The 21,272-nt window shown below is 43.1% G+C and overlaps 1 protein-coding gene across 2 annotated transcripts in view; it reads right to left on the bottom strand.

Annotated features, from left to right (window-relative positions):
* The window catches only part of FOXP4 (forkhead box P4), an 86,003-nt gene that overhangs the window by 30,399 nt on the left and 34,332 nt on the right, over positions 1-21,272 (bottom strand). For both annotated transcript variants that reach the window (XM_073666776.1, XM_073666780.1), the window contains exons 2-4: positions 15,249-15,434; positions 14,545-14,634; positions 14,338-14,460 (exon numbers count right to left, since the gene is read on the bottom strand). In XM_073666776.1, coding sequence (XP_073522877.1) covers positions 14,338-14,460; positions 14,545-14,634; positions 15,249-15,419 — 384 coding nt within the window. In that variant the 5' untranslated portion in view covers positions 15,420-15,434. The remainder of the gene's footprint in view (positions 1-14,337; positions 14,461-14,544; positions 14,635-15,248; positions 15,435-21,272) is intronic.

The following is a 21,272-nucleotide window of genomic DNA, read 5'->3' as shown; positions in this document are numbered from 1 at the left end:
TCCATAAAAAAAAAACAGCTACTCAAACATTGGCTAGACCCTAACATTCCCCCCATAGCAGAGCTGATAATCCAAATAAAACATTTTTTGGGAGTAGAACAACTTGATGCCCTCAGTAACAAGGATCAGCAAGCCAGCAAATTTCAATTAAAGTGGAAACAGTTGTAACATGTTGCTCTCTGATTGAAAAAAAAAAATTGTCGAACCATTCACTTCTACAGAATGGTATATTTTAGAGGATCTCAACAACAACTTGGGACTATTACGCGTAAACTAAAATATGGGAGAAAAACAGAACGAATTAATTATCCACGTCTAATTTTTTTTGTAATGACAATGATGACTTTAAGTTGTTAATATTTAATCTTTATTTTATTTGTTGTGCCAGCTAATCACAAACTAATGCTTGTACATCATGCCTGATCTGCCTACGGGCTCCTGATTAACCTCTCAAAGTTGGCTTTGTTCATTTGTCTCTATATGTTTTTTCTTTTCTGAAAATCCTAATAAAAATGATGTATTTAAAAAAAAAAAAAAAAAATGACCTTGCAATACGAGTCTATCAGTACGATTACAACGATACCCAACATGTCCAGTTTTTTTTACTAATTTAGTCATGAAAAACAATCCGAAGTTTGCAAAAAAAAATTTGGGGGTTATGTCGCCATTTTCTGAGACCCGTAACGTTTTCATTTTTCGATCAATGGAGCTGTGTGATGGCTTATTTTTTGTGTGCAGAAGACGTCCTTTTCATTGATACCATTTTGGGATAGATATGACGTTTTGATCGGTTGTTAAAGCATTTTTTGTGGTATTGTAGAGACTAAAAAAAAATGTCATTTTGCAGTTCTTTAATTTTTTTCATTTACAGTGTTTACTGATCAGGTTAATTATTTTGATAGATCGGACTTAATGGGGGGAAAAGAAGGTGATTTCAACTTATATATATATTTTTACGTTTCACTGTACTTATTAGTCCCCTTAATGACTGATCACTTGTGCTGGAGTAATATTTCTGGCCTAAGAAATGCTGTCACTTTTCATATTTTTGACGGGTAGGCATAGTCACACCCCAAGCCGTTCCAGTTCTGCTCATTTTGGCGTGGAAAAACCCCAAAGTTGCAAACTTTTTAGCAACTACCCGGCTGCAGCCACTAGACGGTTGACAGAGTTGTGCAGCTTCGCAACTGAGCACTTTCGGCCGCTGCCAGGAACAGTTGATTGATGGGAGTGCGGGAGTCACACCCTCAAATACCAGATATTGATGACCTATCTTAAGGACAGGCCATCGATGTAAAATTCCCGGAGAAAGCCTTTAAATGAGTTGTTTAAAACTTAACAATTGATGACCTCTATCAATATGAGATCTGTGTGGAATCAACACTCTACCGATCAGCTGAAAGTTCTGGCCATTACTGGTTAAGTTAAGTAATGTATAAGTGGAACTCAGCAACCCCGTACATTGCTTATTGGCCACTGACGAGTACAGCAGTTCATTTACTTCAACTGGTGATAAAGCACAATACTTGCCTGTGGCCACTAAGCAATGGATGGTGCTGCTGTCTTCCGCCCATACCGCAGTTAGTCCAGCCACTGCCGGAGCAGTTTTCAGCTGATCAGAGGATTGCCGAGTGTCAGACAGTACCGGTCTCATATCTATCACCTATTAGGCGGATATGTCATCAATCATTAGATCCTGGAGAACACCGTTAGGCCCCCTTGACACATAAGTGTTTCCGGGACGTGTGGTGACAGTTTTCACACGCACGCCCATTATAATCTATGGGGCTGCTTAGATGTCTGTGTGTCCGTGTGACCCACCATGTATACATGTCCGTTGTTTTCCGTCAATACTTTCCGCACACGAACGACAAAGTGCGACATCCGTGTGACCCAAACCGGCATAGAATGCAGAATAGAAATGACAGATGTTTAGGTGTTAGATAGTGTCTTGCGTGTGTAGTTTACTGTACAAGTATTTAGCTAATAAATGAAAAAAATTACGTGGGGTCCCCCCTATTTTTGATAGCCAAGATAAAGCAGACAACTGAGAGCTGATATTATCATGCTGGAAAGGACCCTCGTTATTTGGTCCTTCCCGGCCTAAAAATAGGGCAGCACGGTGGCTCAGTGGTTAGTATTGCAGCCTTGCAGAGCTGGGGTCCTGGGTTGAAATCCCACCAAGGACAACATCTGCAAGGAGTTTGTATGTTCTCCTCCAGTTTTCTCCTACACTTCAAAGACATACTGATAGGGTATGTAGATTGAGAGCCCCAATGGGGACAGTGATGATAATGTCTGTAAATTGTCTTAATTGTAAAGCGCTGCGGAATATGTTGGCACTATATAAATAAAAAGATTATTATTATTATAAATACCAGCCCGCAGCCGCCCCAGAATTGGCACATCACATTAGATGCGCCAATTCTGGCACTTTGGCCTGTTCTTCCTGACTGCCTTGGTGCAGGGGTAATCTTGGTAAGGGTAGTTGGGGTTGATGTCAGCTGTGAGTTGTGATTTACTGATGCCGGTAAGCCAACCCAGTATAGTTCCTGCTATTCACAGCCACCAGGTACTGACCACAATGCTCATCAGCGTCGCTGGCTAGCGCTGCGCTCAGAGAGACCCAGAGGCTCTGATGAGTGTTGTGTCAGTACCCGTCAACTGTGAATAGCAGGAACTATACTGGGTTGGATTACTGGCATCAGTAAATCACAACTCACAGCTGACATCAACCCCAACTACCCCTAACCTGCTATTCACAGACGCCAAAGCTGGATTCAGGGAACATGGACTACATTGGACCTGCATGGGAACATTTTAACAAATAAATTGGTGAATGAGGGACAGCATCTTGTTTTTATTTCTCTCGTTTTATATTTTTCAGGTATCCAATTCTGGACTACATCGGACCTGTGTGATTTTTTTTCCAATAATTTGGTGGATGATGGATAGTCTTTATTCAAATAAAGTATTTGTGTGTGTGTGTGTGTTTTTTTTTGGATTACTAGCACCAGGGTTTGTTGACAGGTGTGTTTTTGGAGAATTCACAGCTAACATCAACCCCATCTACCATTTCCCGTATTACCAGCGCACCAAGTCAATCGGGAATAGCCGAGGCACAGCACCAGAATTGCCGCATCTAATGTGATGCGCCAATTCTGGGGCGGCTGCGGGCTGGTATTTTTAGGCTGGGATAATATCAGCTCACAGCTGTCTGATTTATCTTTGCTGGTTATCAAAAATGAGGGTGACCCAACGTTATTTTTTAAATTTATTTTTTAGCTTGATACATGCACAGTAAACTACACACACAAAGCACTGATTATATATCTCACAGATATCTTTCTCTCTCTGTCTTTGCACATCTAACACCTAAACATCTGTCATATCTATTCTCCATTCCATTACGTGTCACACGGATGGCGCACACGGATGCCACCGGTACTGTTTTTTCCAGTACTGGAAATATCAGGAAGTGTGAAGGAGGCCTTAAAGGGGCTTTCGCACGAACAAAAGTTCATTTTAATCAATGGCTGTGTCTGACTGTGTACAGAAAAAGGTCTGATCGTACTACATCTCAGGGAACACAGGAGGAAGCAAAAGAGAATACAGACATTACAGCATGGGGTCACAGCTGATTCTTTCTTTGAAGTAAAACACTGTTTAAAAACAGGCAGGAAAATGTTTTACCTCACCTAAAAGAATCAGCTGTGATCTCGTGCTGTCCTGTCTGTATACTCTTTTGCTTCCTCCTCTGCCCAGGAGATGTGGTATGATCAGACCATGTTCCTGCACGGTCAGACACAGCCATTACACAGTACATAGCAGGGGCACATTTATAAGATTATCTCAGCACAGGAACATTTTACTTAAATACATTCAATTGTATAACTTATTATTCCAAGATCTATTGATTAAAATCAACTTTTGTTCGTGGGAAAACCCCTTTCAGTAGGTTCTCCCCTGTGCAGCAATGCCAACCATGTTGATGTTAACTGTTGTTTGAGCACGCTGCAGAAGGGAGGCATTTGGCTTTGGCAGCGTGGATTTTACTGGATTGTTTTTTGGGAGCCAGGTTGCTTTTCTAGCACCTTCGAGCTACTAATAACATGGACGACTACTATTTTTCCCTCGACAGACGACAATGGCTGTTTTTTTTGTGGGAGGAGTCAAAGTTTCCCCATTTGTGACTACATAAATTTTTTTTATTACTTTTTACTTTGATTTTTATGGGACAGAACGATCAAAAACAGCAAGGAATTATCATTTTTTTAAACAGTTTTACACCACTCACTGTGCGGCGTAAGTGATAAGACGGCTTTATTATTTGGGTCATCAGTGTGATTACAGCGAAGACAGATTGATATAGTACTTTTTAAAAAAAAATAAAAAATGTTTGCACGTTATTAAAACACAACAAAAATGCATTTATAAATACATTTTTTATTTTTCCACCAAAAAAGCTGTGTGGAGACCTGTTTATTGGCAGATGAGCTAAAGTTGTTGAACATTTTTTATCACTTTTTTTTACGATTAAGGCCAAGTTATTTTTTTGATTATGCCTACTTTAGCTGTGAAAAAAATTGTTTTTTGCCATATTCTGAACTTTTTTACTGCTGACAGCCATATAAAGGCCTGTTTTTTTCTGGGACGAGATGATGTTTTCAGTGAGAACTTTATTTACAACTTTTTGTCATTATTATGAAAAAGCTATTTTTTGGCATTTATTTTATTTTTTATGGTGTTTACTGTACGGGTTAAATAATGGGACAGTTTCATAGCTCGGTTCTTTCCAGACGCAGCGATTTTGTGCCCTTTTCTAGTTTACTTTTGGCTTTAGGGGCAAAACATTTTTCTATTTTTTCTTTCTGTCCTTTTTTTGTCATTTGCTGTACTTTATATCTGTTTTTTCCCTCTACATTTTTAAATATTCTGTTGAACTTTTTTTTTACTTTTATCTTTTTAGTCCTTTAGTCCCACTATGGGATCTGAAGTTTCACTTATTTAATCACTGGTATAATATCCTGCAATACTTGCTGTATTTTTGGACTATAAGAGATTTTTTAGCAAGAAAAATAGATAACTTTCTTATAGTCCAGAGGCAACTTCCTCTGATCTAGGAGAGCACTGATATAGTATCCTTCCCAATCACTAAGAGCCTCCTGTCAGACACTGATTTATGTGATCAGTGCAGAGCAGGAGAGAAAGTTGCCAGGGCCTGCCCAAATTCTGTAAGTCCTGAGTAGCTGAAGGACTTTTCAGATCATGTGATCAGCGCCTGGAAAGAACTACAAAATGGGATAATGTATAGAGTGTGTGTATGTAGCAGAGCTATATATATATATATATATATATATATATATATATATATATATATATATAGGTACATCTCGCTAAATTAGAATATCATCAAAAAGTTAATTTATTTCAGTTCTTCAGGCGGTGGAAAGAGCTAGAGGGGTCAGTACCACTAATCCTAATGCACTAGGGTAGATGAGGAGGCTATAGATCTATTAGTGTTTCTCTGCAGTATATATATAATATACAGGTGCATCTCACTAAATTAGAATATCATCAAAAAGTTAATTTATTTCAGTTCTTCAATACAAAAAGTGAAACTCATATTATTTAGAGTCATTACAAACAGAGTGATCTATTTCAAGTGTTTATTTCTGTTAATATTGATGATTATGGCTTACAGCCAATGAAAACACAAAAGTCATTATCTCAGTAAATTAGAATACTTTATAACAACAGCTAGAAAAATGTTTTTAAAATCCGAAATGTTGGCCGACTGAAATGTATGTTCAGTAAATGCACTCAATACTTGGTCGGGGCTCCTTTTGTATCAATTACTGCATCAATGCGGCGTGGCATGGAGGTGATCAGCCTGTCGCACTGCTGAGGTGTTATGAAAGCCCAGGTTGCTTTGATGGCAGCCTTCAGCTCGTCTACATTGTTGGGTCTGGTGTCTCTCTTCTTCCTCTTGATAATACCCCATAGATTCTCTATGGGGTTAAGGTCAGGCGAGTTGGCTGGCCAATCAAGCACAGTGATACTGTTGTGTGTAAACCAGGTATTGGTACTTTTGGCAGTGTGGACAGGTGCCAAGTCCTGCTGGAGAATGAAATTTCCATCTCCAAAAAGCTTGTCGGCAGAGGGAAGCATGAAGTGCTCTAAAATTTCCGCTGCGCTGTCTTTGGTCTTGATAAAACACAGTGGACCTACACCAGCAGATGACATGGCTCCCCAAACCATCACTGATTGTGGAAACTTCACACTAGACCTCAAGCAGCTTGGATTGTGTGCCTCTCCACTCTTCCTCCAGACTCTGGGACCTTAATTTCCAAATGAAAATTTGAACTCTGGGACCTTGCGGAATGTGTCAATGACTGCCTTCTGGACATCTGTTAAGTCAGCAGTCTTCCCCATCAGGGGCGGAACTACCGCCTGTGCAGCCGGTTCATTAAACGGGGGCCCCGAGGGAGAGGGGGCCCCTCCAGCCTCCAGCAGGGCCGCCATCAGGCCTGAGTCCAGTATGGGGCCCGGCCGGTAGGGGCCCTCTCGGAGCACCGTTGGGGGCCCCCCTCTTGTGCGTCTCTCTCCTCATGGGGCCCCATGCTAAGCGCCGGGTCCGGGACATCTCAGCGCTGCGCTGCTAAGGCAGCGCCTTCATGATTCCCCTATCTTCCGGTCATGTGACGGCGCCGTCACATGGCCGGAAGTCAGAAGAACCTGGTGTCAGCGATTTGGACGAGCGCCAGGATTCTGCAGGGATCGCATGGGGGTAAGTACAACAAGTTTTATTTTTTCAAAATACGATTAACTAGGAGTGGGGGGAATGGGAGATGAGAGGTGCACATGTGGGGGGGATGAGAGAGGTGCACATGTGTGGGAGGGGGATGAGAGAGGTGCACATGTGGGGGAGGGGGATGAAAGAGGTGCACATGTGGGGGGGATGAGAGAGGTGCACATGTGGGGGGGATGAGAGATGCACATGTGGGGGGGGGGTGAGAGAGGTGCACATGTGGGGGAGGGGGATGAGAGGTGCACATGTGGGGGAGGGGGATGAGAGAGGTGCACATGTGGGGGAGGGGGATGAGAGAGGTGCACATGTGGGGGAGGGGGATGAGAGAGGTGCACATGTGGGGGAGGGGGATGAGAGAGGTGCACATGTGGGGGGGTGAGAGAGGTGCAAATGTGGGGGAGGGGGATGAGAGAGGTGCACATGTGGGGGAGGGGGATGAGAGAAGTGCACATGTGGGGGAGGGGGATGAGAGAGGTGCACATGAGGGGGATGAGAGAGGTGCACATGTGGGGGAGGGGGATGAGAGAGGTGCACATGTGGGGGAGGGGGATGAGAGAGGCGCACATGTGGGGGGGATGAGAGAGGTGCACATGTGGGGGAGGGGGATGAGAGAGGTGCACATGTGGGGGAGGGGGATGAGAGAGATGCACATGTGGGGGGGTGAGAGATGCAGATGTGGGGGGATGAGAGAGGTGCACATGTGGGGGAGGGGGATGAGAGAGGTGCACATGTGGGAGAGGGGGATGAGAGAGGTGCACATGTGGGGGAGGGGGATGAGAGAGGTGCACATGTGGGGGAGGGGGATGAGAGAGGTGCACATGTGGGGGAGGGGGATGAGAGAGGTGCACATGTGGGGGAGTGGGATGAGAGAGGTGCACATGTGGGGGAGGGGGATGAGAGAGGTGCACATGGGGGTTGGTGAGAGATGCACATGGGGGGTGGTGGGAGCTGCACATGGGGGGGTTTGAGAGCTGCACATGGGGGGGTTTGAGAGCTGCACATGGGGGAGTTTGAGAGCTGCACATGGGGGAATTGGGAGAAAATGAGCTGCACATGGGGGAATTGGGAGTAGGGGGATAATGAGCTGCACATAATGAATGTGGGGTGGGGGAGAGTAAATGATAAATGATGATGGGGTGGGGAGAGCACGGACATAATATAATGAATTGGGGCAGGGGGTGCATGTAAATAATGAATTCGGGAGCAGGAAGTATAGAGTAGGGGGTAGTGTAACTGGTAACAAATTGGCGGAAAGAGTAGAGGTTCTAATTATATTATATATTAAGTGCCTATTTACAGTTAATGGGGGCACCGTGGTGGATTACAATTTATATTTGGAATGGTAGGTGGCATAATAACTAACCATATATTGATGGTGGATGCACGTCTGTATTCAGCTGCGTAATGTAGGAGTTGGGGAATGTGCTCTAGTTAACTGTGTTATTTTATGCAGAGACGAGTCCTGGCAGGAAGATGTGATGGCGGTCTGTACTGGATGAAGGAGAAAAGCGTAGCTGAAGGACTTCACCTAGAGACGTCACCAGTGAGTCAGTGTATTACATGTACACTTACACTATATACTATGTACCGGGCTCCGGTGTATAATGTCACTGGTGATCACTGTATTACCTGTACACTATATACAGAGCTCCTGTGTATAATGTCACTGGTGATCACTGTATTACCTGTACACTGACACTATATACAGAGCTCCTGTGTATAATGTCACCGGTGATCACTAGATTACCTGGACACTTACATTATACATACCATGTATAGAGCTCCCGTGTATAATGACACTTATGGTAATATTAGTAATGTGGTGGTAATATTAGTAATGTGGTGGTAATATGTGGTCTGGTCATGGTGTGGCAGTTTTTCTCCCTTCTGTGTGGTATTATTCGGTCACTATGTTGTGGTAATATGTGGTCTGGTCATGGTGTGGCGGTATTCCCTGTATGTGGTATTATTGGTCATTTAAAAAAAAAAAATGTATATGACACATTCCCTTAAAGAAAACTAAATAAAAATATATCTAAAAAGAGTATTGGATATTTTAAGAAAATTTTAATAGGTTAGAGTAGGGCCCGGCCAGAAGAGTCTACCTTATCGTGGTGGTGGCTTTAAAAATCTTTTGGCCAAAACAAAGCTGATGGCTATGTATGTGGCGCCGTCACATGGCCGAACGTCAGGAGAACCTGGTGGCAGCGACGTGGACGAGCGCCAGGATTCTGCAGGGATCGCATGGGGGTAAGTATAACAAGTTTTATTTTTTTTAAATACAATTAATTAACTAGGAGTGGGAGGAATCAGAGATGCACGGGGGGGGGATGAGAGATGCACATGGGGGGGGGGTGAGAGATGCACATGGGGGGGGATGAGAGATGCACATGGGGGGGATGAGAGATGCACATGGGGGGGATGAGAGATGCACATGGGGGGGATGAGAGATGCACATGGGGGGGATGAGAGATGCACATGGGGGGGATGAGAGATGTACATGGGGGGGATGAGAGATACACATCGGGGGGATGAGAGATGCACGGGGGGGGTGAGAGATGCACGGGGGGGATTAGAGATGCAAGGGGGGGTGAGAGATGCACGGGGGGGTGAGAGATGCACGGGGGGGTGAGAGATGCAAGGGGGGGTGAGAGATGCAAGGGGGGGATGAGAGATGCAAGGGGGGGATGAGCTGCACATGGGGGGGTGAGAGATGCACATGGGGGGGGATGAGAGATGCACATGGGGGGTTATGTTTACATAACTTTGTTGGGCAGGGGGGCCCCCAAAAATTTCTTGCACAGGGGCCCACTACAGTCTGTGTCCGCCCCTGTTCCCCATGATTGTGGAGCCTACTAAAACAGACTAAGGGACCTTTTTAAATGTTTAGGAAGCCTTTGCAGGTGTTTTTGTTAATTATTCTAATTTACTGAGATAATGACTTTTGTGTTTATGTGTTATGTAAGCCATAATCATCAACATTAACAGAAATAAACACTTCAAATAAATCACTCTGCTTGTAATGACTCTATATAATATATGAGTTTCACTATTTGTATTAAAGAAGTGAAATAAATTAACTTTTTGATGATATTCTAATTTATTGAGATGCACCTGTATACTATGTATATCCATATTTATATTTATCTATATATATATATTTATATATTTATAATAGATATATAATATATATACACTGCTCAAAAAATAAAGGGAACACTTAAACAACAGAATATAACTCCAACTAATCAAACTTCTGTGAAATCAAAAGGTCCACTTAGGAAGCAACACTGATTGACAATCAATTTCACATGCTGTTGTGCAAATGGAATAGACAATAGATGGAAATTATTGGCAATTATCAAGACACCCTCAATAAAGGAGTGGTTCTGCAGGTGGGGACCACAGACCACATCTCAGTACCAATGCTTTCTGGCTGATGTTTTGGTCACTTTTGAATGTTGGTTGTGCTTTCACACTCGTGGTAGCATGAGACGGACTCTACAACCCACAGAAGTTGCTCAGGTAGTGCAGCTCATCCAGGATGGCACATCAATGCGAGCTGGGGCAAGAAGGTTTGCTGTGTCTGTCAGCGTAGTGTCTAGAGGCTGGAGGCGCTACCAGGAGACAGGCCAGTACACCAGGAGACGTGGAGGGGGCCGTAGGAGGGCAACAACCCAGCAGCAGGACCGCTACCTCCACCTTTGTGCAAGGAGGAACAGGAGTAGCACTGCCAGAGCCCTGCAAAATGACCTCCAGCAGGCCACAAATGTACATGTGTCTGCACAAACGGTTAGAAACCGACTCCATGAGGGTGGAATGAGGTCCACAGATGGGGGTTGTGCTCACAGCCCAACACCGTGCAGGACGCTTGGCATTTGCCACAGAACACCAGGACAGGCAAAGTCGCCACTGGCGCCCTATGCTCTTCACAGATGAAAGCAGGTTCACACTGAGCACATGTGACAGACGTGACAGTCTGGAGACACTGTGGAGAGTGATCTGCTGCTTGCAACATCCTTCAGCATGACCGGTTTGGCAGTGGGTCAGTAATGGTGTGGGGTGGCATTTCTTTGGAGGGCCGCACAGCCCTCCATGTGCTCGCCAGAGGTAGCCTGACTACCATTAGGTACCGAGATGAGATCCTCAGACCCCTTGTGAGACCATATGCTGGTGCGGTTGGCTCCTGGTTCCTCCGAATGCAGGACAATGCCAGACCTCATGTGGCTGGAGTGTGTCAGCAGTTCCTGCAAGATGAAGGCATTGAAGCTATGGACTGGCCCGCCCGTTCCCCAGACCTGAATCCGATTGAGCACATCTGGGACATCATGTCTCGCTCCATCCAACGTCACGTTGCACCACAGACTGTCCAGGAGTTGGAGGATGCTTTAGTCCAGGTCTGGGAGGAGATCCCACAGGAGACCATCCACAACCTCATCAGGAGCATGCCCAGGCGTTGTAGGGAGGTCACAAAGGCACGTGGAGGCCACACACAATACTGAGCCTCATTTTGACTTGTTTTAAGGACATTACATCAAAGTTGGATCAGTCTGTAGTGTGTTTTTCCACTTTAATTTTGGGGATGACTCCAAATCCAGGCCTCCATTGGTTAATAAATTTGATTTCCATTGATGATTTTTGTGTGATTTTGTTGTCAGCACATTCAACTTTGTACAGAACAAAATATTCAATGAGAATATTTCATTCATTCAGCTCTAGGATGTGTTATTTGACTGTTCCCTTTATTTTTTTGAGCAGTGTATATATACTGCAGAGAAACACTAATAGATCTATAGCCTCCTCATCTACCCTAGTGCATTAGGATTAGTGGTACTGACCCCTCTAGTTCTTTCCACCGATGTTTAAAGTAGGAGGAATTAGGATTTTACATGTTTAAAGTAGGAGGAATTAGGATTTTACCATTTTCTGCTGTCTAAATGTGGTGTGCATCCTATAGTAAGAGGCCTCTAAGGGTATGTTCACACGTTGAGTATTTTGTTTGCAAAAATTTCTGCACCATTTCTGCATCTCTTGGCAGGAAAACGCAGCCTCAAAAATCTGCGAGTCAAAACGTGTGCATGACACTTCAGGTTTCTCATTCACTTTGCTGGCATCAGGTTTTGCTAGCAAATCTGCATGGCAGAAAAGAACCAAATTTGCAACGTGTGCACACAGCCTTATGGTACGAAAAATGTGTATATACTAAAGTATTGCAGGGTATTAGTCCTGTCAGCTTTAGGCCGCCTCATTCAGACGTTCGGGCTGCAAGTACAGTACAGACCAAAAGTTTGGACACACCTTCTCATTTAAAGATTTTTCTGTATTTTCTTGACTATGAAAATTGTACATTGACACTGAGGGCATCAAAACTATGAATTAACACATGTGGAATTATATACTTAACAAAAAAGTGTGAAACAACTGAAAATATGTCTTATATTCTAGGTTCTTCAAAGTAGCCACCTTTTGCTTTGATGACTGCTTTGCGCACTCTTGATGAGCTTCAAGAGGTAGTCACCGGAAATGGTCTTCCAACAATCTTGAAGGAGTTCCCAGAGATGCTTAGCACTTGCTGGCACTTTTGCCTTCACTCTGTGGTCCAGCTCACCCCAAACCATCTCGATTGGGTTCAGGTCTGGTGACTGTGGAGGCCAGGTCACCTGGCGAAGCACCCCATCACTCTCCTTCTTGGTCAAATAGCCCTCACACAGCCTGGAGGTGTGTTTGGGGTCATTGTCCTGTTGAAAAATAAATGATGGTCCAACTAAACGCAAACGGGATGGAATAGCATGCCGCTGCAAGATGCTGTGGTAGCCATGCTGGTTCAGTATGCCTTCAATTTTGAATAAATCCCCAACAGTGTCACCAGCAAAGCACCCCCACACCATCACACCTCCTCCTCCATGCTTCACGGTGGGAACCAGGCATGTAGAGTCCATCCGTTCACCTTTTCTGCGCCGCACAAAGACACGGTGGTTGGAACCAAAGATCTCAAATTTGGACTCATCAGACCAAAGCACAGATTTACACTGGTCTAATGTCCATTCCTTGTGTTCTTTAGCCCAAACAAGTCTCTTCTGCTTGTTGCCTGTCCTTAGCAGTGGTTTCCTAGCAGCTATTTTACCATGAAGGTCTGCTGCACAAAGTCTCCTCTTAACAGTTGTTGAAGAGATGTGTCTGCTGCTAGAACTCTGTGTGGCATTGACCTGGTCTCTAATCTGAGCTGCTGTTAACCTGCGATTTCTGAGGCTGGTGACTCGGATAAACTTATCCTCAGAAGCAGAGGTGACTCTTGGTCTTCCTTTCCTGGGGCAGTCCTCATGTGAGCCAGTTTCTTTGTAGCGCTTGATGGTTTTTGCAACTGCACTTGGGGACACTTTTAAAGTTTGCCCAATTTTTCGGACTGACTGACCTTCATTTCTTAAAGTAATGATGGCCACTCGTTTTTCTTTATTTAGCTGCTTTTTTCTTGCCATAATACAAATTCTAACAGTCTATTCAGTAGGACTATCAGCTGTGTACCCACCAGACTTCTGCACAACACAACTGATGGTCCTAACCCCATTTATAAGGCAAGAAATCCCACTTATTAAACCTGACAGGGCACACCTGTGAAGTGAAAACCATTTCTGATGACTACCTCTTGAAGCTCATCAAGAGAATGCCAAGAATGTGCAAAGCAGTAATCAAAGCAAAAGGTGGCTACTTTGAAGAACCTAGAATATAAGACATATTTTCAGTTGTTTCACACTTTTTTGTTAACAATATAATTCCACATGTGTTAATTCATAGTTTTGATGCCTTCAGTGTGAATGTAGAATTTTCATAGTCATGAAAATACAGAAAAATCTTTAAATGAGAAGGTGTGTCCAAACTTTTGGTCTGTACTGTATGTGCTCTATTCATGTAATATGTACCATTTATAGTCTATGGGGCCGTTCACGTGTCAGTGTTTTTTACAGATCGCATGTGTGTGCAAAAATCACGAAAACATACTATTTTTTACACTCAGAACTGATGAATAATACAAATGCAAGTCTATGAAGATCACGACTAGCATCAGTCTACTGTGTGGTCCATTATTAATATTGTAATGGATAGGAGAAGTTTTGTAATTCATTTATCCAAACGTGAAAATTACTGATGACATTACTGATGGTAAAAACGGACACAAGGACCATATACTGATGACACACTGATGGTTAAAACGGACCATCTGTCTTTATAAAAACGCATGTAAAAAAAATGCAAGTAACCTAATTTTAATAATAGGTGCAGAAACTCTGCAACACCAAAAATTCAACATAAGCTCATGGTGGAAACGTAGCCTTACGAAAGTGAAAAGTAAGGCACCAAAAGTAAGATCAAGCATTTGTAGGGTTCCCACCATGATCATTACACTGGCATTTTTGGGCCTTTTATGTGCATACATGATATTACTTCTATGTTCTTGCTGCCGGTTAATAAGATGCCTCTGATGTAAGAATAAGCCAGACCAAGCTATAATTCCCACTTCTGTACCTTACCTGCTGTAACATAAGAGCTTGCTGTTGTTGCATGACAGCCTGAAGTTGGGCCGGAGACAAGATCTGCTGCATCTGCTGCTGTGTGATCATCTGTGGAGACATCATAGCGACTGAAACTGGGACCTGTGTAACGAAACAGAAGAGATATGATCATTCTACCCTTATGGAAAGACATTGCTTCTCCACGCATCTGTGCAATGGTCTCACCTGAACTGAAGGCTGCTTGTTCTCTGCACTGCTAGGAGTGCTCAGTCCCGTCGCCTGCTGGAGCAAAAGCTGCCGGGCCATCTGTAGAGCCTGGAGGAAAGATGATAGACAGAAAATATACAAGGCTAGTACTCGGAAAATATGCAGTTTAGCCTCTCTTCACATAGGGCTTTTGCTCCTTCCAAAGTGTGCACTCAAGAAAAGGTCCCAACATACACATGAAATATATTCCATAAGGCTTCATTGCCATTTGGAGACCAAGAGTTTTTGATCGGTTTATATAATTTCTCCAAAACCTCCTTTACAAAATGTCATAAAAAATGTAAAATGGATCCGGCAGCAATTAAGTCACATCCATCATTTTTGTGACTACTGCTTCTAGTCACTGTCCTCATCAGTCTAGTTGGCATTTATGGCACGTGACCACAGAGGCCTGTGATTGGCTGCAGAGGTCACGTGAATTATGGAAGTGACTTAATCACTACAGGACAGGCTGCAGCACCACTGGAATAGGGAGAATTAGAATATTTAAAGGGACTGTCAGCACAGGATGACTGCTCATACCAAGTCCAGGCGCTCGGTGCTTCATGGCGGGGCCTATCATTTATATACACCTTCTCACCTATCTCCACTCCAGTTATATAAGGCAATTTCCATGCAAAAAAAAAAATTAACTCAAAATTATCAATCTTATTTCCTTTTACCTGTTGCTGCTGGAAATGCAAGAGCTCTGCTGTGCTTAACTCTCCATTAGTCTCCCCGCTGGCGCTGCCTTCTCTTGCTCCACCTCCATCTGACTGGTTAGGAATACTGCCAACTCCATTTTGACTGGTTGGGGTTGATCGAATCGATTCAGATGCAGATTCCACCATCATGACGTTTTCCACAACCTGTGTAAGACAGCGAGGTATAAGTCACATGTACAGTATACAAATATTACTGTTTTCTGCAAAGATTTACATGATAAGGGAGGACATAAAACACCACTTTAATAATCAGATTTGTTCTGATTATTAATAACTAGTCTTTATTCCTACCAAAATGATCCAATTTTAATCTGCTAGGAACGAGAAATGCAAATGAATGGAAAAATTGTTCTTTTCCCAAGCCGTTTTTTCACATGTGACTTTTCAAACCTTTTGGATAGCAGTTTACCACTTTAAAGGTCTGTTCACATAGGCGGCTTTGTTCTAGAAATTTCCATGGCTAAATATATGTTACACACATGTGAATGGTATTGGTTTGGGAGCAAATGCAAGAATTTGCCCAATTTAACTAAAGAGGATATTTTTTCAACAAATCTATTGTATGTGTATTGTATGTGAACATACCCCAACACTATAAGCTGCTTTCACCAACGAGTGTTTCATACCTTAATATGTAGCTACAATAACAAACCACACTTTTTACATTTTACGCAATAAATGGGGCATTTGCTCACCCAAGACTTTTTAAAACAAACATTTTTTCAGGGTCCTAAAACACATGAAAAAAATGACATGCAACACAAGCGATATTAACACAATTTTTTGCAAGCATTTTCTGTCCCTTTTTTATTTTGCAACATTATGTACATGCATTTTTGGAATGTTTTTCAAGACCTATAGACAATCATATGGGAACACCCCATACATCAAGCATGCTGCATTTTGGAAAAAAAACATAGCAGATTTAAAGATATCAGGTGAAGTGTGCACACAGAATCTTTTTGCAGAGTTTTCAGAGCAGAAATTCCCAAGTTTTTGAGAAGTTTTGAGATTTGAAGAATTTTCTTCTTAGTTTCTCCTCCAAATCCACCACAAGACACCATGAACAAGGTGTGACCACGGCGTTTTTAATCGGCCAGCGGTCATTTTCACAACATCTTTTCCCTGTATATTCAATAATAGAGAGTGGGCGACTTCCCAGCAGAAGCCGCCTGAAGAATGAACATGTTACTTCTTTTGACCGCTCCAGGGTTTCCAAACCCTACAGTGGTTAAAAGTAGTGACATAGTCTGGAAAATGTGCACAGCAATGTCGTTTTGACATTGCTGAGCATTATGTCCTCTTTTGTGGTGGTTTTGATGTGCATTTTCAGGCAAACTCTAGGCAGAATTGGCCTGGAAAAGACATTGTGTGCACATACCCTAAGGCCACGTTCACACGTTGCGTATTTGGTGAGTTTTTACATCCATATTTGTACGCCAAAACCACGAGTGGGTGATAAACGCAGAAGTGGTGATGTGTTTCTATTATACTTTTCCTCTGATTGTTCCACTCCTGCTTTTGGCTTACAAGTACTGATGTAAAAACTCACCAAATACGCAACGTGTGAACATAGCCTAAGATATTGTCTGTACATTTTTAACAGCCTTAAGTCTTTATATTGTAAACCAAAAAAAGATCTGTTGTAATAATGATGCAAACAGATGCCTGTTTAAGCAAGTATCTCCATTTTCTTTTAATATCTACACTGTATTCGTTTTTCTTAAAAAATTATGTGGCTTTTTTTTAATGACGGTTGTAGAGTGTCAGCAGATGATGTGACCTGCTCTCTGGGAAAAAAAAACACATGAAATAAAGGAAGAACAAGCAAATGCAAATGTAGGACAATATATTTGCATCCATCTTCCATAGACTGCAAGGTTACAAAAATCTATCAGTTTTTTTAAGTGAAGGATGAAAAAGTGTAGCACACTGTTATTTGTGTCCTGTAAAAAAAAGGATTAAAATGGTTATGTGCACATATGGATAACAATCTGACGTACATTATTTTCCATTGTATTCTATGTAAATACAAACGTATCCGTTCAGATACTTTTTTTTTTACAATACAAATGATAGATTAAGTACATCACAAAAAATGTGGTGTGATTACAGTGTCGGACTGGGGTGCCAAGGGCCCACCAGTAACCAACTTCAAGGTCCCACTTTTTAGCTATACGGTAACCCGTGTGTGAACTGCGGAAACCTTACTGCCGTCACTGCTCGCAGCGTGAGAAATTTACCCCAGTTCACAGGCCGGCTCACACAGAGGTTATAAGGGAGAACCGCGCCTGTGGCCGACGGTCACCTTAATGACATCACCGCTCGTCACTGCAGAAACGTTTTCACGCTACTGTCAGTGTGTTCCGGCAGCCGTACTGAGCGGTCACATTACTGATTTCACCGCTCAACACTCCATCCGGATGTAGCAGAGTTGGTGAACGTCGTGGGACATGGGATGGATTTAAGGCGGACCACTTTGGATTATTTTTTTTGTTGTATGGTAATAAATGGGTAAAAGAGGGTCGGGGTGTGCTTTTTACAATGAAAGGATTTTTTTCTGCGTGTCTTTATTATTTTTTACTATGGGGTTAGTAAAGGAGGTGTCTTATAGACGCCTCTCCATTACTAACCACTAGGCTTGATGTCAGCGGACATTACACAGCTGACATCAACCCCAAAATCATTACCCCGCTTGCTAACACACCAGGGCAAGCAGCAAGAGCTGAGGCTGGCGCATCTAATGGATGCGCCATTTCTGAGGAGGCTAAGGGCTGGTGTTATTAGTCTGGGAGGGGGCCAATATCCATGACCCCTTCCCAGTCTATTAAAGAAGTTGTCCACTACTTTTACATTGATGCCCTATCCGTAGAATGCCCTATCCCGCACGAGGCACCCCCGCCGATCAGCTGTTATTGGTGCCGGCGGCCGCCGGAAGTGCTCATCTGCGGGGCTCCGCTATCAAGTGGTGGTGGCCACCACGGTGTACTGCACATCCGCCTCCTATTCAATTACCCCGGCCGATCATACATTGATGCCCTATCCTATGCATAGGGCATCAATGTAAAAGTAGTGGACAACCCCTTTAATATCAGCCCACAGATATCTGTTTAGCCTTTGCTGGTTAATAAAAATACGGGGACCACGTCATTTTTTGGGGTGTCCCCACTTTATAATAGCCAGTAAAGGCTATGCAGACAGCTGTGAACTGCTATTAATAGGCTGGGAACCTCTATGGATATTGGCCCTTTCCCAGAATATTAACACCAGCACCCAGATGTCCACTTTCCCTTGGCTGGTTAATAAAATAATAAGGGGGACCGCACACCATTTTTATTTATTTATTAGATAAATTCAAGTACAGAAAAGTACACACACAAAGCACAGATTATATATATATATATATCTCACTGACATATTTCTATCTATCATCTTTCTCTATCTTTGCACATCTAACACCTAAACATCTGTCATTTGTACACTTCATTCTATTCCAGTACTTGTCACACTGATGGTGCACACAGACACACGTATGCCACGCGGATGGTGTCATACGGTCACACGGACACGTACTGTTTTTTCCAGTACCGGAAATATCAGGATGTGTGAAGGGGGCCTTTTTCAGACATAGTGATTCAAGTATATTGTGCCAAGTACTGCTCATATAAGAGGGTGGTGGCCACTCTTGCACAGGGACCCACCGGAGGATTCTCCTGGTCTCCTGTGGGCCAGTCCAACCCTGGGTGTGAAGCAGACCTAAGCTTCCTGAATAGTCATATGTGAATTATAGTTTATATAACGCCTCAGCTGCGGAGCACAGCTCTGTGGTATAATTGTTATACGGGACAGATGTTTATGGATTATATTATTAACACGCCCCTCTCATCTATTAATCCACAATTAGCATTGACTCACATCAGTTTACTATAAACAGTAATGATATATTCCATACAATTATGGGCTCATAATCATTTACATACTATCAGAGATTCTACTCTCCTGCACTGTAATAATGTGAGAAGCCCGTGTTTAGGAATATATTGGTAAATGTGTTGAGTGGGCCGCGTGTAAAACTGCCATAAAACCTCAGCAGGCCACATGTAGTCCATTACTGAGGCAGCCAGACGTGCTGCAATAGTCAACAAGATTTTACAAGATCCCGTTCACACCTTGTGCCCATTTCAGAGTTTTTCCAACCACTATCTGATTTCTCTGTGGAATCACCATTTCTAGGTTTACATATGGAGCAATATTTTCTAGAAAAACAACAGTATTGCCGACTGCAGTGGAATCACATGTATTATTACTTCTGCAAATCACATGTGAATCAGGCCTCAAGAATAAAGGTTGTTATGCAAATAGCCTTATTGGACAGGTCAATACAAAGAGTTAAACTTCTTCCAGAATTAAATTATAATTCATGAGAATTGGCAAAACTTGTACTATGACAAATAACACTATGTTACTCACACGTGGAGAGCAAACCCTGGGATCGTCAGTAAACAGCAGGTCCGAAATAAGGAAACCATGTCAGCTCATTGCTCTGGTAGGCACTGGTGGAACTGGTGGGGACAGCTCAAAGTATCAGTGCCCCTCGGAGCAAGTAAACATTACAGGGCGTTAGTTTACAGCCGACACTCAAAAGTGGCCAATCCACATTCTGCCACACAGGTCATACTCTGCAGGGAGGGGATGTTTGCGATAAGAAAAGGACAAGGAGGAGGTACTCTTATTGTTTTACCTGTATACCTCACACAAGTGGCCGGGTGAAGGGTCTTGGACTCTGTCCTCCCACACCCCGCTCAGATAGGAAAAACCTGCTCAACCCATAACTTGTGTTAACAACTTCACAACACCTTACAAGAAAAGACTACAAAAATGAGAAGAACGAGCATACACACACACATATATATATATATATATATATATATATATATACTTACACACACACACTTTAGGCTCATCCCATGTTACGATAGATGCATTTATGTATATACTAGCAGCCCGAGTTCCGAAACAAATAAGTTTCGGAAGCTAGAAAAGTGTGCTCTACATAATAAAAACTAACTCACAGTAAGGCTATGTGCCCACGATGCAGAAATGATCAGGATTTTTTCCTGAGCGTTTCTGCATCTCCCTGGCAGAAAAAACGCATGCGGATTGTACATGCGGATTGTACATGCGGATTGTACATGCGTTTTTCCTACCAGGGACATGCGGATGTGAAGCGTTCTTCACATGCATTTCCACATGCGGGTTGTCAAGCGCTTTCCAAGCGATTTTAGTATCACTTGGAAAGTGCTTGTCAACTTGGTCACACTATATAAATCCATGCAACAGGCATGGATTTATATACTGTGACCTTAATAATGGTAAAAAATAAATCTATACTTACCTTCTGATGGCCCCCGCAGTCTTGCTTCGCTCCGTCCTGGCTTGCCAGCAGCTCGCGGTACACTGAAGGACCTGCCGTCACATGACTAAATGACGTCAGCACAGGTCCTTCAGTCCACCGCGAGCTGCCAGCAAGCAAAACAAGGATACCGGGGGCCATAAGAAGGTAAGTATAATGTTTATTCTTTATTTTATTCTTTTTTTTACAGGTTCTATGGTACCCGGGTCCGGAGGAGAGTCTCCTATCCTCCAGACCCGGGTACCATCCGGACATAGAAACGCATGGATTCCGCATGTATAGATGCAGTGATGCGGATTCCATGCATTCCAATGCAAGTCAATGGCAGCAATTACGCTGCGCGTCCGCAAAATTAATGGACATGCTGCGTATTTTTCCGCAATGATAATCCGCAGCGGAAATTTCTGCATCATGTGCACAGCACATGTGGATTATCATTGGGGAACATGGCAGGCCTTCTACCAAGCGTTTTTTAAGCATTTCTGCAGCGTTTTTGCCGCTGGGGAAACGCTTAAAAAATGCATCGTGGGCACATAGCCTTAAAGTGTTTATTCGCTCTGGCTTTAATA

The sequence above is a fragment of the Phyllobates terribilis genome, unplaced genomic scaffold (assembly GCF_046119375.1).
Source record: "Phyllobates terribilis strain yellow unplaced genomic scaffold, ASM4611937v1 Scaffold_2__4_contigs__length_985480577, whole genome shotgun sequence".
Classification (NCBI taxonomy): domain Eukaryota; kingdom Metazoa; phylum Chordata; class Amphibia; order Anura; family Dendrobatidae; genus Phyllobates; species Phyllobates terribilis.
Note: the sequence above shows the minus strand (reverse complement) of the source record. Positions and strands in the feature narration are given on the sequence as shown.